The following is a 15,801-nucleotide window of genomic DNA, read 5'->3' on the forward strand; positions in this document are numbered from 1 at the left end:
GACGGAGTCTCACTCTGTCACCCAGGCTGGAGTGCAGTGGTGCGATCTCGGCTCACTGCAAGCTCTGCCTCCTGGGTTCACGACATTCTCCTGCCTCAGCCTCCGGAGTAGCTGGGACTACAGGTGCCCACCACCACGCCCGGCTGATTTTTTGTATTTTTAGTAGAGACGGGGTTTCACCGTGTTAGCCAGGATGGTTTCGATCTCCTGACCTCGTGATCTGCCCACCTCGGCCTCCCAAAGTACTGGGATTACAGGCGTGAGCCACCGCGCCCGGCTAATGTGGGTAAAATTTTTTGTGGGTAAACCGTGTACAGAATGTGTTTCAAGCCCTGGTGCCCCCTCCTCTAGTACATTTTAGGCAAATTATTGGTTTTAAATATATTAAAACAATTGAGTTAGAAATGTTATCAATTAAAGTAAATATGGATGTATATAAGCCCTGGTGTTTACTAATCTTGCTTTCTGTTCATTAAAATATAAGTAATTTCTGTTAGAATTTAAAATATAGCAGTATTACCATTTATAACCAAAATGAAGTGATTTAAAATAGTCATATTCTGGATATGTTCTGATAAGTTCTGGGAGTTCTGCTGAGGCTTCAGATACTGATGGGGGGGATGCTTATTAGCATTTACCTATTTTGTAAATTGGCTTCTGAGAAACTTTTTTTTTAGGAAAATGTTCCACTGCCACAAAAAGTTTGGAAACCTCTGATTTAAAATAACTTTCCTCCTTTTTGCAGTTACTTTCTTTTAGATGCAACTATATATCATAGTGGTTATGAGCACAAGCTCTGGATTCAGACTAGGTTTAAAACGGGGTTCCACTACTTCTAATTAGGTGACCTTTGGTGAGTTATTTTATCTCCGTAAGTCTGTTTCCTTACTTTTAAAAAACAGGGTGATAATAATACCTACCTCAAAGGGTTGCTATAAGCATATAATAATTACATAGCTTTTTCCAGTTAAGCTTTTGAGATATATTCCAACAACTTTTAATATATTATCAACAGTTTGTCTGGATATTTGAAGTGTGAGCATCTGGTTGAACACAGTGAGGAAGTCTCCAGATTCTCAACTTGGTTCTTACATCCCTAATCACACGATATTCTAGGCAGACTTCATAATCCACAAGTGGTTTTTGTTTGTTTGTTTGTTTATTTAGGGACAGGGTCCTGCTCTGTTGCCTAGGCTGGAGTGCAGTGGTGTAAACACTGCTCCCTGCAGCCTCGACCTCCTAGGCTCAAGTAATCCTCCTACCTCAGCCTCCCAAGTAGCTGAGACTGCAGGAGCACGACACCATGCCCAGCTGATTTTTGTATTTCTTGTAGAAACAGGGTTGCATCATGTTGCCCAAGCTGGTCTTGAATTCCTGGGCTCAAGTGATCCACTTGCCTCAGCCTCCCAAAGTTGTTTGGGAGGATTACAGGTTTGAGCCACTGTGCCTGGCCATCTTCAAGTGTTAAATCCATTTCCCTGAGCCATTCTTTCCTGGACTATTCCATTCTAGTCTTATCTAATGAATCCCCACAGCTTTGTCCATACCTCATCAGTTCCTTTTGCTTGGTCTTCAAAGCTTTGCCTTTCCTCCACCCCTCTCAACTACTGGCACTGATGATTTCCATCTACAATTCATTGTCCCCAATTCCCATTCCAGTCTTGATCAAGTCTAGCGATGTATTGTGAACTCTTCAAATACTAGGCTATTTTAGGACAAGGAGATTAAAAAAATCAAAGAAGGTTTGAATAGAAGGAGATACCAAGCCATGGGGACTTACAAAATGTACCATATTAGATGCTGTATTCGTGGCATCAAGACTAATTACAGGTCCCTGGACAGTAGCTGTAGTATGCTTACCTGCCATTCATCTCTGGCTAAAGGCTCTGTCACTTGCACTTGGGAGCTAAGGGTGGACACCTTGATTTGGTTGAAACCAAGAATCTCAGGTCTCTGGGAGGCTTGTTCTGGAATAGATTCTTACTGATAAAATCACATGAGATTGTCAGTTCTTTTATTTTTATTTTTATTTTTTTTTGAGATGGAGTCTAGCTCTGTCGCCCGGGCTGGAGTGCAGTCGCCGGATCTCAGCTCACTGCAAGCTCTGTCCCCCGGGTTTACGCCATTCTCCGGCCTCATTCTCCTGAGTAGCTGGGACTACAGGGGCCCGCCACCTCGCCCGGCTCGTTTTTTTGTATTTTTTAGTAGAGACGGGGTTTCACTGTGTTAGCCAGGATGGTCTCGATCTCCTGACCTCGTGATCCGCCCGTCTCGGCCTCCCAAAGTGTTGGGATTACAGGCTTGAGCCACCGCGCCCAGCCGACATTGTCAGTTCTATTCTTAGATATTAATCATATCCCTGATAGTTTACATGAACTTTTTAAAGTGCCTTGTGCATTAATTAATAATCAACCTGAAATGGCGTCTACTTTGAAACAGTCATTATCAGAATAAAGTAGCCAAAGTGTTAAGAAGCCTGAATTTTGAATCAGAATTTTATCTGTATCCAATGTAATATAAGTAAAGTACAAGTTGTGTTAAATGCGTATTGAAGACGAGAATAACAGTAGTGATTATAGTTAAATGAGACATGATCTCTTGATATACATCTTAGAAAATAAGAGGTTTGTTTTTTTCTTTAAGAGACAGGGTCTCTCTGTCTCCCAGGCTGGGGCATAGTGGCGCAATTATAACTCACCACAGCCTCAAACTATTGTTCTTGAATGATCTTCCCATTTCAGCATCCTGAGTAGCTGGGACTACAGGTGCACACCACCATCCTCAGCTAATTAAAAAATATTTTTTTTTTTTTTTTTTTTTGGGGAGATGGTATCTTGCTTTGTTGCCCAGGCTGGAAAATAAGAGTTTTTAAAAGAGCCATCATTTCTGGCACATTTGTATTAGTGTCTAACACGAATATAGTTTTTGTTTTCTAGTCTATTGGAGTAAATTTTATGTTTCTGTGACAGATTTCTATGTACAGTCGTGCCTTTACCGTTTTTTTTTTTTTTTTAAATTCATGATTTTCAGGGGTTGTTCATTTTCTTTTTTAAAAGTAACTAAAATAATCCCTTCAGGATTGAATTTTTTTCTCACTTTCCCTAAATCAGATCTTTTCCAGCTCCCTTCCTTAAAGCCAGATGATTCCCTCCACTTGTATGTCTCCAGCTACAACCCCAATCCCTGCTTCTTTCTTTAGTTTCTATTTCCCTACTCCTGCCTAAACTGCCTGTTAGTAAATGTTGGCCTTCTTTGAAAATTAGAGGTCTCTTCCTTGAGGGTACTATCTATTATTTCTGACAGGGCTGTGTTTCACTATGCTGCCTGGTTATTCTCACAATTGCATGATGTCTCTTCATTCTCTTATACTTGGCAGATTTTTGTGTGTGTGCACTTAGAAATAGTATTGTTTTTAAGAATTGGACTGTTTCATGACATTATTTTTAATGTATCATTCTAATTATAATGCAAGGTTTACCTATGAAAGTCATCTTCCTAGATAACTGTTTAGGTAATAAATATAATGTATATGGTAGCTGTACAATAGAAATGAAGAAGAAAGTTATTCATTAAAGTAAATTGAATTAATATTCTTGGAGTATGTATTTTAAAAAATGTAATTCATAACTTTTGCCCAATATTTGAATTTCAGGAATCTGTGTTGACATCCTTGATTACTTTTATGGACTTTAGAGTATGTGTGTGTGTGTGTGTGTGTGTGTGTGTGTGTGTGTGTGTGTGTAGAGTTTGGTTATTGAAATTGGAAGTAGAGAAAAGGGAAACAGTTACAAGGATTACTATGAGAGTACATAATCAAATTATAAGAGCTTCCTAGACCAACCTAACCCTCTGCAGCAGTCAGGCATATGGAGAGCCTGTCTGCCACTCTCTGAGAAGTTACTTTAATAAGAAAGTTATGTAAGACAATGAGAAGGCAGGTAGCTCCATCCTGAAATCCAAAGTTTTACTGTCCTTTCATCTTCATCTTAATCTATACTCCATTCTCTTCACCTTTTCCTTATAATTTGGCTTAAGTCCCAACCCCAGCATTTATACTTGGGTTCTTTTCCTATTTGTATCTTCTTGCTTGTTTTGAATGTTTAAAAAGAGGTTAGAAGAGGTTATTCTCAAATACCTGAAGTCTTGCAAGTAGCATGGGATGGAGATTTGTGTAGATTATAGAGCTCATGCTGCATCTACAGACAGCAGCTGCCATTTGGCTTAATACAGTGTTTGACAACCGGTACTGCAGGCCCATTCTTTCCGGAGTTTCCAGATTTTTCATCTTGAAAATCTAGATTTGTATGCAGTTTTAAAAATGTAATTGTTTAACTCAATTATTTTTATAAAAGCAATGAATGGTCCAAATGTATGTTGGCCAAAATTGGCCCATAATCCATGAATTTATAACTGCTCTTTTAGGATAACAATGTCTAATCAGAATTGCACAATAAAAACCACCTCTGGAGGTGTTTTTTTTGCCTAAACTGTAACTCCAGAAATAGAGATTCAACAGTTTTAGCAAAATGTACCATAGTATCAGTGCTGTCCCTCTCATGTAACTGAGTATTGCTACTGTTAGGCCCATACCCACCAAGTTTGACTCACTTAGATATGCCACTGCTGATCAAGCTTGAGTTTCTCCTGTGTATTTTGGCGCTGTATTTAAACTGATAGCTGGACCAAGAATAAGGAAGGTTGCCCTGACTCCATTTTCATATGTTCTCCACCTTATACCCTTTCCCACAGGTTTTTAGTTTTGAATGTTTCTTTCTCAGCTTTTAAATTTAGCTTTTAAATGTTTCCTGGTTATGACAACTGTATGCAAAAGCAGAAAACGTTTCTAATTATCTTGCCTAAGTGGTTACACATTTAGGTCCAAGTAAGGGGTGAGACCTGTTATATATGTAGAGTCCAGTTACTTCTGGTGTTTGTAAAGTTTTAGAGACTCTGTCAACTGCCTTTTAAAAATGTTGCATCTGTTAAGTTCTGCTAAGGGATGTCCATCTCTATGTGCTGTAATCCTGTGTAGTACGCCATGGTTGAGTTACATATCTCTATTCTAGTCCATGGAAACATTTCCGTAGACAAGCAATACTTGAATGTATGGGCCCTTAGAAGCTTGTATACTTGGCAGTTGAAAGTAACATAAAAACTACCACGTTTGGGATCTGGAAGCCCTGGCCATTAAGGCAGACCTCAGTGAAGCTTTTGCTGAAAAAGAGGGATGTATGCTCTGATTCAGTCTTTGTAGGCTTGGTAGAATTTGGAGCATTTGTGCCCTGAAGTATTTCTGTGGCAGACATCTAGGCTAAGTGGGCATTACTGTTCACTTGCTTCTTGTGCGGTTATATTTTATACCAGGTTATAAAATTTAGGAAGACTCTAATCTCTCCTAGGAGAAACTTCTCTGGAAGACCATACAATCACTTCATTCGTTATTAATCCCAGCTGACTTCCTTGGCACTAATCATACTTTCAGTTTCACAATGCTTATTTACTAGGTGTCTAGCAGCCAACCTCTCAATAAGCTTACACGTCCTCGACAAGGGAGAACAAATGTATCCAAGGGTCACTCTGGCAGTAAATCTCTGCATCAGTTATCTTGTTATGCTTGATCACAAATGAGCCTAACTTAAAGTGACATAACAAAGGTTCTTTCTTTCTTACATTATATGTACATTGTGTGTCATCTGTGGCTCTGCTCTACCTTGTCTTCATTCTGGGTCCCAGACTGGTAGCATGCCCTGTTTGCGACATGGCTAGTCTCAAGGCCAAGGGAAAAAAGAAGCATAACGAAATCATATGTTTCTTTTTTTTCTTTTCTTTTCTTTTCTTTTCTTTTTTTTTTTTTTTTTGAGATGGAGTCTTGCTCTGTCGCCCAGGCGGGAGTGCAGTGGTGCGAACTCGGCTCACTGCAAGCTCCGCCTCCCGGGTTCACGCCATTCTCCTGCCTCAGCCTTCCGAGTACCTGGGACTACAGGTGCCCGCCACCACGCCTGGCTAAGTTTTTTGTATTTTTAATAGAGACGGGATTTCACCGTGTTAGACAGGATAGCCTCGATCTCCTGACCTCGTGATCTGCCCACCTCGGCCTTCCAAAGTGCTGGGATTACAGGTGTGACCCCCGCACCTGGCCCGTGAGTTGTTTCTTAAAGCTTCCTTTCAAAAGTTACACATTCCACTTCTACCCACATGTCATTGGCCAAAGCAAGTCACATGGCCAGGCCTAATGTCAGTGGGGGAAAGAAGAACTTTTTTTTTAATGATAATATCATCTAATACATTTTGCCTATCTCCAGACCTTATAGCTTGGATGTTAGATGTCTCGTCAGTCAACAGAAGAGCAGGTGTAAAATGTGTGCTTCAGTGCCACACCAGCAGTCATGTGAATTGACACAGTAGCTGTCATCGCTCTTATACCTGTCCTTAGGCAATAAGTAATTATTTTATCAGATAATAATGCCAAGAGTGGTCAGTGTTCTTATCAAGAACAATTTTCCCCTTACCTATTTAGTATTTTACTTCTCCCAAATCCACAACTTCCGTGGATGCATACTTCTTAAGACACAAGTTGAACCACAAGTTTCCACTTTTGGCCTTTGTGGAAAGCTCACAAGTAATGTTTTGTTTTGTTTTGTTTTGTTTTGTTTGAAACAGAGTTTCCCTCTGTCGCCCAGGCTAGAGTGCAGTGGTACGATCTCAGCTCACTGCAAGCTCCGCCTCCCAGGTTCACGCCATTCTCCTGCCTCAGCCTCCCGGTAGCTGGGACTACAGGCACCCCCCACCACTCCCGGCGGTTTTGTATTTTTAGTAGAGAGGGGGTTTCACCGTGTTAGCCAGGATGGTCTCGATCTCCTGACCTTGTGATCCGGCCGCCTCGGCCTCCCAAAGTGCTGGGGTTACAGGCGTGAGCCACCGCACCCGGCCACAAGTAATGTTTTTATACATATTATGCTTGTTAAAAGCTAGAGTTTCTGCCCTGAAGTTACCTTTATCGTATCTAGCTCTTTTTATCAATCCCTGTTGCCACAAATTGAGGGTTATGCTCTCTAATGTTAATTGGATTGAGTTTTCTCACCTTAAATCGTATGTTCTGACAATATATCAACCAGTTTTGTCTCTGGTGATGATCTCAGCACTCTTACTCAGATTTCCAATCCTTACCACATCATTGGATTCAATACTTCCATGAATTGTATTTTATTTCTAAAAAGATTAGGCCAATCTCTTAAGCTATTTAGACTGGAATAGTTACTTTATCTGTGCAACTGCCCAATTATCAGTTCTGGATTTTCTTGCCTCCCTTATTCCTGGCTACCCATGACTCCTCTGAAAACCTTAAACAATTTATTTTGGAAAGATGTTTACTTTGTTATAACAGATTAATAGGTATCTTCACAGGAATACCTTTAAAATATATTTTATTATATAATTGTTTATAAATATGATAAAGTAGGAAATCAGATTTATTACTTCAGAGTTAGGAAAATTTTCATTAAAAAGTGGCACTTCCAAATAAATATGATATTTAGAGCCTGTCTCCTACTAGACATTGTAAATATGTGGGTTTCTTGACCCTAACTTTTAAAAACGTTTTGAAACAGCTTCCAAATTTGTCTTATTGTCTAGATCACAAGAGACTCCTGAAGATGGGAAGCCTCCAGCTTTACCACCCAAACAATCAAAGAAAAACAGTTGGAACCAAATTCATTATTCACATTCGCAACAAGATCTAGAAAGTCATATTAATGAAACATTTGATATTCCATCTTCTCCTGAAAAGCCCACTGTAAGTAGCTTCTTCAGATATTCTCATTTTCTTTGGATTTTAAAATCCTAAATGAAATTTCTTTTGTACTGTGGCATTTTTTAGTTGTAAGTTGTATTACAGTACCTTCTCTTTTTCATCATATTCTTTGGTCATGAATTGTGCCATGATGTAACTCGATATAAGTTCTATAATTAAAAGTGACCATGGAGTGCACAGAGTATATAATTAAATAAGCTTTGGGGTTAAGGGAAGATTCCTAGAAGAGATCATCTCTGATAAGAACTAGTCAGATTTTTTTCCTTCAAAGAGCAGGCATAGAACATACTAAATGAAAGAAGCCCAGGACAAATAGCCATGTGCTGTATGATTTCATACACGTGAAATATCCAAAACAGTCAGATCTATCAAGAGACAGTAAGTAGATTTGTGGTTGACTAGGCTTTGGAGGATGGCAGGTGGGGAAATGGGGAACGACTGCTAATGGATACAAGATCTAAAATTAGATAATAGTGATGTTTGTACACCTCTGTGACAAGAGTAAAAATTGTGGAAATATACACTTTAAATGGGTGAATTATATGTGAATTATATCTCAATAAAGCTGTTTTTTAAAATCACATATATCAAGCAGAGAAAGTATCATTTGAATTCATGTAACATTTATGAGCACCCTCTGTGTACTCATACATATGAACCTGGCTTGTTATGAACCAGGTTCTACGGATATAGCAATTAATAAAGACAGACATGGCCTCTGTACCTCCTGTCACTTAATAGTCTAGCATGTGCTGGCAAGAATGCATGAGAGGGTATATCTGGTTGGGCTAACTGCAAGTTATTAGTCAAAGAATTTACTTTTCTGAACTAAAATTTTTACTAGAATTATGATTTTTTACAAACTATATGTAATATAAGCATACAAAAAGTATGCTTCCTATATAGCTGAAGAATAGATTTTAAGTGAAGAAAATTACAGATTATTTAATTTTGTCTTTTTAAGCCTAATGGTGGTATTCCACACGATAATCTTGTCCTAATCAGAATGAAACCTGATGAAAATGGAAGGTTTGGATTCAATGTAAAGGTAATCTGGAATTTATTTTATACTCAGTTTTTAAATTAAGGTGTTCTTATTTTGGTAATATTTGACTAACATTTTACTTACTCTCTTTTTAAGGGAGGATATGATCAGAAGATGCCTGTGATTGTGTCTCGAGTAGCACCAGGAACACCTGTGAGTTATCTAAATGTTTCAAATAAATCCTGTTTTCAAGAATATGTACTTATTTTATAATTCTTATTAGTTTAAATAAAGGAAGGAATTTCATCATTTATTTTATTAAGTGTCAAATGTTGGCTGAATCTCTTTAAGTTGCTGGGAAGTTAGTTTTACTTGTTCTAAGTTTTTTAAATCCCTGTTTTATAAAGAAGCTATTTATGACTTTCACTGCTTCTAAAGCATTAACAGAGTCTATCAAAATAACCCCCTTAAAAAACAAAATATAGACAGAGGTATAGTTTTGTGAGGGGTTTTGTTTGCTTGTTTACTTTTTATTAGAGTAGTTTAAGTACATTATACTTGCCTACGCACGCCTTTAAAATTTTACTTTAAATGGAAATGATACTACAAGAACCAGCAGCCTGAGAGAAAGAGGCCAGCTATGCTTTTTTTGGTGCTTTGCAGCAACCTCAAAGTTGGTTTGAAAATCACAATTGCCGGGCGCGGTGGCTCAAGCCTGTAATCCCAGCACTCTGGGAGGCCGAGACGGGCGGATCACAAGGTCAGGAGATCGAGACCATCCTGGCTAACACTGTGAAACCCCGTCTCTACTAAAATACAAAAAACTAGCCGGGCGAGGTGGCTGGTGCCTGTAGTCCCAGCTACTCGGGAGGCTGAGGCAGGAGAATGGCGTAAACCCGGGAGGCGGAGCTTGCAGTGAGCTGAGATCCGGCCACTGCGCTCCAGCCCCGGCGACAGAGCGAGACTCCATCCCAAAAAAAAAAAGAAAAAAAAAAAAAATCACAATTGAGATTGATCAAAGATATCATGTTATGTGGTTTTGGTTCTGGTTTTTAAAGACCTTGTTTTTTGCTAAAATAACAGGGTACTCCTGGAATACCCCTGGCATGAGCATAAACACAGGATAGCATATTTAAATGTAAATACGTCAGATAGCTATTGAGGTGTCACACAAAACTAAAGAGCATGAATGCAATCATACCTCTACAAGAAACTTTTAAAATCATCAAGACTTTCTACTTTTCGTCTGTTTATTTTTATGTGATTGTTTGATTCCTCTCAGTGCAAATGAATTTGTACATTGAAGCAGCCTACCTCTCAAGCCACTCCAGATAAACACTCCAGTCTAAGTAAAAACAGTGTACTTAGTAGCAGCTTCAAGCAGAGTTTTGTAACACCACTACCACACGCGCACACACACACACACACGATTGTGACTCCTAAGTCTCCACTAAATAGAAATTGTATAACTACCTACTGCTATTGTGATCCTCAATCCATGTAGTAGGATATGACTACTAATAACTTCCAGGTTTGTATATTACCAGCTCAGTAGCCCACAGTGACCTCGCAGTCTAAATTATAAACTCCTGGGAAGTAAACCCTTAATAGACCCGGCATGGATCATATTTCCTCACTTGAAAAAAGTCTGTTGTGACTGGGGGACGAGACCAGGGATATAATGTATAAAATGACTCCTGGGGACATGCTATTAATATGTATGTAAAAGATGGGGACAAAGATGGTAGAGATAATCCAAAATTACTTATTTTATATATATTTGATGGGAAATATGAATATGATTGGGACTGCAGATGAAGGGATGAAGGATTGATGAATTATCATCTATCATGTAGAAATGTAATAGATAATATCTAAAACAGAAAAGAATAACAATAGAGAGATGTTAGAGATGCAGAGGTAAATACAGAAAGATATATCTAAAGTGTTGAAACAACACTTTTAGAGATGGGGAGGTGGTAGGGAGGAACACAAATAGTTTCTTAACAATCTTACATACCTAGTCAAATCTTTTAATGGTGTGATTTATAACTTTGCTAAAACAAAATTTAAGACTTAAAGCAGTTGTATATCTTTTGGCCTGACAATTTCACATTTAGGAATTTCCCCTAATGAAATAATTCAACTAGGGAACAAAGAGTACTTACACAAGGATATTAACTGTATGGTTTATAACAGTTTAAAGTGGAAAATAATCAAGTGTGACTAGGGAACAAAGAAAACTTATACAAGGATGTTAACAGTATGGTTTATAACAGTTTAAAGTGGAAAATAATCAAATGTGGNATTTAAGACTTAAAGCAGTTGTATATCTTTTGGCCTGACAATTTCACATTTAGGAATTTCCCCTAATGAAATAATTCAACTAGGGAACAAAGAGTACTTACACAAGGATATTAACTGTATGGTTTATAACAGTTTAAAGTGGAAAAATAATCAAGTGTGACTAGGGAACAAAGAAAACTTATACAAGGATGTTAACAGTATGGTTTATAACAGTTTAAAGTGGAAAAATAATCAAATGTGGCTAGGGAACAAAGAATACTTATACAAGGATATTAATTATAGTATGGTTTCTAACAGTTTAAAATGAAGAATAACCAAAATGTTCATCGTTAAAGTTGGGGAAACAAATTATATGGTGCTTTGTGTCTATTGAGATGATAATGTAACTCTATATAAATATGGAAATATATCCATAAGATGGTATTATGGAAAAATACATGTTATAATTTCACATATATGTTTGAACCAGTTAAAATATTACATACATAGAAAATTCTGGAAACATGCTTTAAAAGTTACCAGTGTTTAATGTGGGTAATGGAATTACAGGTATTCTGTATTTTTTTGATTGTCTGGATCATGACAATGAGTATATATTGCTCTTAGAAAGTATAATACACGTTTCTTTATTTGCATGACAGTTGTAATAGTCAATGACTCACATGCATAAAAAAAGTATTCATTTTTCTGAGCAATGAATATGGATAGTTTTCAATTAAGCCAAGGTTTCACAGAATATTCTATAGATATATTCATTTCCAAACAGAATTCTAAGACTCTTAAGTTCTCTTTTTAATCTGTACATATTGTTGGTAATTTTTCCCTTTTGCCATGTAGAACTATGTTCCATAAATATTAGCTGAAATTTAGAACAAATTAAAACATAGTCATTCTATTGGGGAAAAAAATTAGAACAATGGGAATTTATTATTTTTGTATTATTTTATTAATTTAGAGACCACCACAACCTTCTAATTGGAAACCACAGTTTAGGCGATCAGGGGAAAAGGAAAAGATTTCTGTTTTTTTATGAATACGTAACAGTTGTACATATTTATGGAGTTCAAATATTTTATTGTCATTTTTTATATTGGACATCTTCTGAAATGGATAAAATAACTCCCAATTAAAGTTATGATTCTCCTTCTGTTTGATAATCTTAGCCAAAAGGCTGTTGCTCCAACAAAACTCAATTTTAACATTATTGGCCAGGTGTGATGATCATAGCTATAATCTTAGCACTTTGGGAGGCTAAGGTGGGAGGATTGTTTGAGCTCGGGAGTTTAAGACTACCCTGGGCAACGTCGTGAAACCTTGTTTCTACAAAAAAATACTTTAAAATTGGCCAGATATGGTGGTACGTGCCTGTGATGCCAGCTACTCCAGTGGCTGAAGTGGGAGGATCACTTGAGCCCAGGAGATAAAGGCTGCAGTGAGCTGTGATTACACCACTACACTCCAGCCTAAGCAACAGACCAAGACCCTGTCTCAAATATATAGCGCGACCCTGTCTGAAATACACACACACACACACACAGCAAGACCGTCAAACAAGACAGGGTCTTGCTCTGTATGTGTGTATATATACACACAAACAGTTAATTTAGACTTGTCAGATCGGAATGAAATACAAATTAAAAATTGTAACATATCTGACAAAAGGCATATTAACTATGAGAGTTCCCTTTAGTGATAGTGGATACAGTAAGAGATTCATAGCTATCCTCTTTAACACATAGACCACCTCTTTTTTTCTGCCAAGTATACTATGCACAAAATAATGTGAGGGAAAGCTCTGTCTGCTATAGCCCATACTTACATTTTCCCCAGTACCATTGGCTCCCAATTCACTACACTTCAGGTATCTCAAAGACATCTACAAAAACTTGGAACTAATTGGTATACAAAAGCATCAAACTGCTAGTGCACAGAGGGAGTATATGAATGTCTGTCATCTACTTCACTACATAAGTAGACAAAAAAGCAACTTGAGAGAATGAGCATAACTCTAAATTTGAACATTCCAGATTTTAAAGCTTTGGGTTGAATTATCTTTATCTTCACAACAACTCTAAGAAATAATCAGAACTTTTCATTTTCAGATGTCTTTTCAGAACTTCAGATGTCTAAGATCACACATGTCAGAAGTAACAGAGTAACTTCTAGACCAGTGTTTTTTCCACTAATGACAATCGTTATTGGATTTTATTGACTTTGTGTTGATAATGAATTTCAGTAGTTGTGCTTTTATTTCTTCATGCCTTTACCACAAGCGGTTCCCTTTTCTGTAAGATCCAACCCCATCAGTTCCTTCTCAAGCTGGCCTATCATTCTTCAATCTTCACTGCCATATGTTTTCATTGCTGTGTTCCCAGAACATGTTGTCCATATTTCTGTTTCTTTTGTCTCTTTTACCTTAATTGCTGTTTGTCTTCTCACTTTGCACTATAGTGCAAGACTATAAAAATGACCATGCAAGATGAAATCGTGCAGGATCTTGATGATTAATGGGAAAAATTATAGTTGTTCCCAAGACCTTTAAATTTGTTGTCAAAACATTAAGAATTTCCTTTACTGTCTCTTATAAAGGTAAAAGGAAATGAAAAAAATAGTAAAGCTAATATGGGATTTTGTATCCTGTAATTCAAAACATTAGAAACACTGAGAATTTAAATGTTTTATTTTCTTGTGAAAACTCATCATGAGTAGTTTAAATGGTGCTTGCCTCCTCCCCGTGGTACAGCTTAGAATACCAAATGAGCTTCACTTCTTGCCTTGCCAAATTGTTGTAATACTGTCTGCTTGACATGCTTTCAACACTTTGTCCTTTGAACTTTCGATGTGAAATATCTCCAAAAGTTCCTTTGGCTACATATCTACAGTCTCTCGAACAACACCAGTGTTAACATTCCCATGGTCATCTATTGCTTCTCTAACTCTATTTATGGTCAATTCAAACTTCACCTCCAGCATTATTCACTTTGCTGCACTTTCATCTTTTGTGATCAATTCCCTCTTTAGGTTTAGGTTATTCATTTTAATATGGGCTTTTCTCTGGGAGACTGGGAGGCAGCCCAACTACATGCTTTCCTGTCTGCACTTGAACTGAAAACAGATGACCATCAAACTTTGGAAGAACTGATGTGACTGGCCACTGATTATGATGTGTGTCTATTATTTATGTAGTGATTTTTGTATTGAAGCTAGCAGCAAAGTTTGTACTTTTTACAGTTATTCACAGTAAATACACTGTGGTAACTAAAGTTTGAATCGTATTGTTGGGGGACTGGTGTTATTTAATTAAATCATGGTGACTGAAGTTTGTATGTATCTAGACAGTGTAAAGCTAAAGCTACTTGTGTGTATGTACGTGGAAATCATCAGTCTTATTTGTATGTCTAGGCACATAATAGGTCATCAGGAAAGAAATTGTTGAGTGAAGAAGGAACGAAAATACTAACTCTCTGGCAAAACTAGATTTCTACATTTTTTAAATAGATGAATAAATGAATAGATGCTTTTCTATATGTAGTTTAGTTCTCTTGCTATCGGGTCTATAAAAATAAATTCCTGTCCTCTCCTTTCAGAAAGTTGCATGCCATTCTGAAAACTTATCTATATTATATTACAGGCTGACCTCTGTGTCCCTAGATTGAATGAAGGGGACCAAGTTGTACTGATCAATGGTCGGGACATTGCAGAACACACTCATGATCAGGTTGTGCTGTTTATTAAAGCTAGTTGTGAGAGACATTCTGGGGAACTCATGCTTCTAGTTCGACCTAATGGTGAGTACTCTATGTAGTACCAGATATTTATCATAATTTATTACTGTTCATTACTGAACACAGCAACCAGATTTCTGACATAAAACATAAGTCACCTAAGTTTCCTGCTCAAAGCACAGTGGCTTTCATTGACACGTGGAGCAGAATTCAAGTTCTTTGACCCCCAACCCTTGCTCCCACTCAGCCTTGCTTACTTTCCTCTATTCTACACTAGCTTTCTTGCAGTTCCTCAGATGTTCCAATCTAATCTACTTCTTAGGGTTTTTATCCTTGCTGTTCCCTCTGCTAACATACTCTTTTTGATTTTGTTTTGACTTACACCTATACTTCATTCAGGTTTCTGGTCAGATATTATCTTTAGAAGGGCTTTCTCCCCTGACTACCATAGCTAAAATGACTTCCCATTTCCCCTAAATTGTAGTAGTTGTAGTACTAGTACTCAATAAATACTAGTTGAATGAATGAGTAAATTTGAACTCTGTTCCACTTTTAGAAAATGCCATAACAAGCTATAAAGTGTTTTTAAAATACTGCCTTTGTTTTCAGTATATGATGTCTACTAGCCTAATCATGTCATCTCCCGATCTGGACAGCTGACTTGTTAAGTCATAGTCATGGAATTCCAGGTTTGGAGAAACCTTGAACGCCATAAGCTCTAGCTCTTTGGTTAATTGCATGACTTTCCTCCACAACAACCTCAAGAACATTCTACCAATATAGATAGAGTACTGTCTGGCTCCTGAAACAGGTCATTCCATCTTTGGATAGCTCAAACTATAAATTGAACTAAAAGTCCGTCTTTCTTCAGTCCTGCTCCTAATTCTATCACTTTGTGCTATGCATTATAAGTTTAACCCCCCTTCCTTCAGATTTTTGACAATAGCTAATTTTACCAGAAACCCTCCTCCCTT

At 37.5% G+C, this 15,801-nt stretch overlaps 1 protein-coding gene across 2 annotated transcripts in view; it reads left to right on the forward strand.

The window, feature by feature from the left end:
• The window catches only part of PTPN4 (protein tyrosine phosphatase non-receptor type 4), a 235,215-nt gene that overhangs the window by 188,381 nt on the left and 31,033 nt on the right, over positions 1-15,801 (forward strand). For both annotated transcript variants that reach the window (XM_017891972.1, XM_017891973.1), the window contains 4 exons: positions 7,633-7,792; positions 8,775-8,858; positions 8,952-9,008; positions 14,734-14,890. In XM_017891972.1, coding sequence (XP_017747461.1) covers positions 7,633-7,792; positions 8,775-8,858; positions 8,952-9,008; positions 14,734-14,890 — 458 coding nt within the window. The remainder of the gene's footprint in view (positions 1-7,632; positions 7,793-8,774; positions 8,859-8,951; positions 9,009-14,733; positions 14,891-15,801) is intronic.

The sequence above is a fragment of the Rhinopithecus bieti genome, unplaced genomic scaffold, assembly GCF_001698545.2.
Source record: "Rhinopithecus bieti isolate Rb0 unplaced genomic scaffold, ASM169854v2 scaffold_19969, whole genome shotgun sequence".
Classification (NCBI taxonomy): Eukaryota; Metazoa; Chordata; class Mammalia; order Primates; family Cercopithecidae; genus Rhinopithecus; species Rhinopithecus bieti.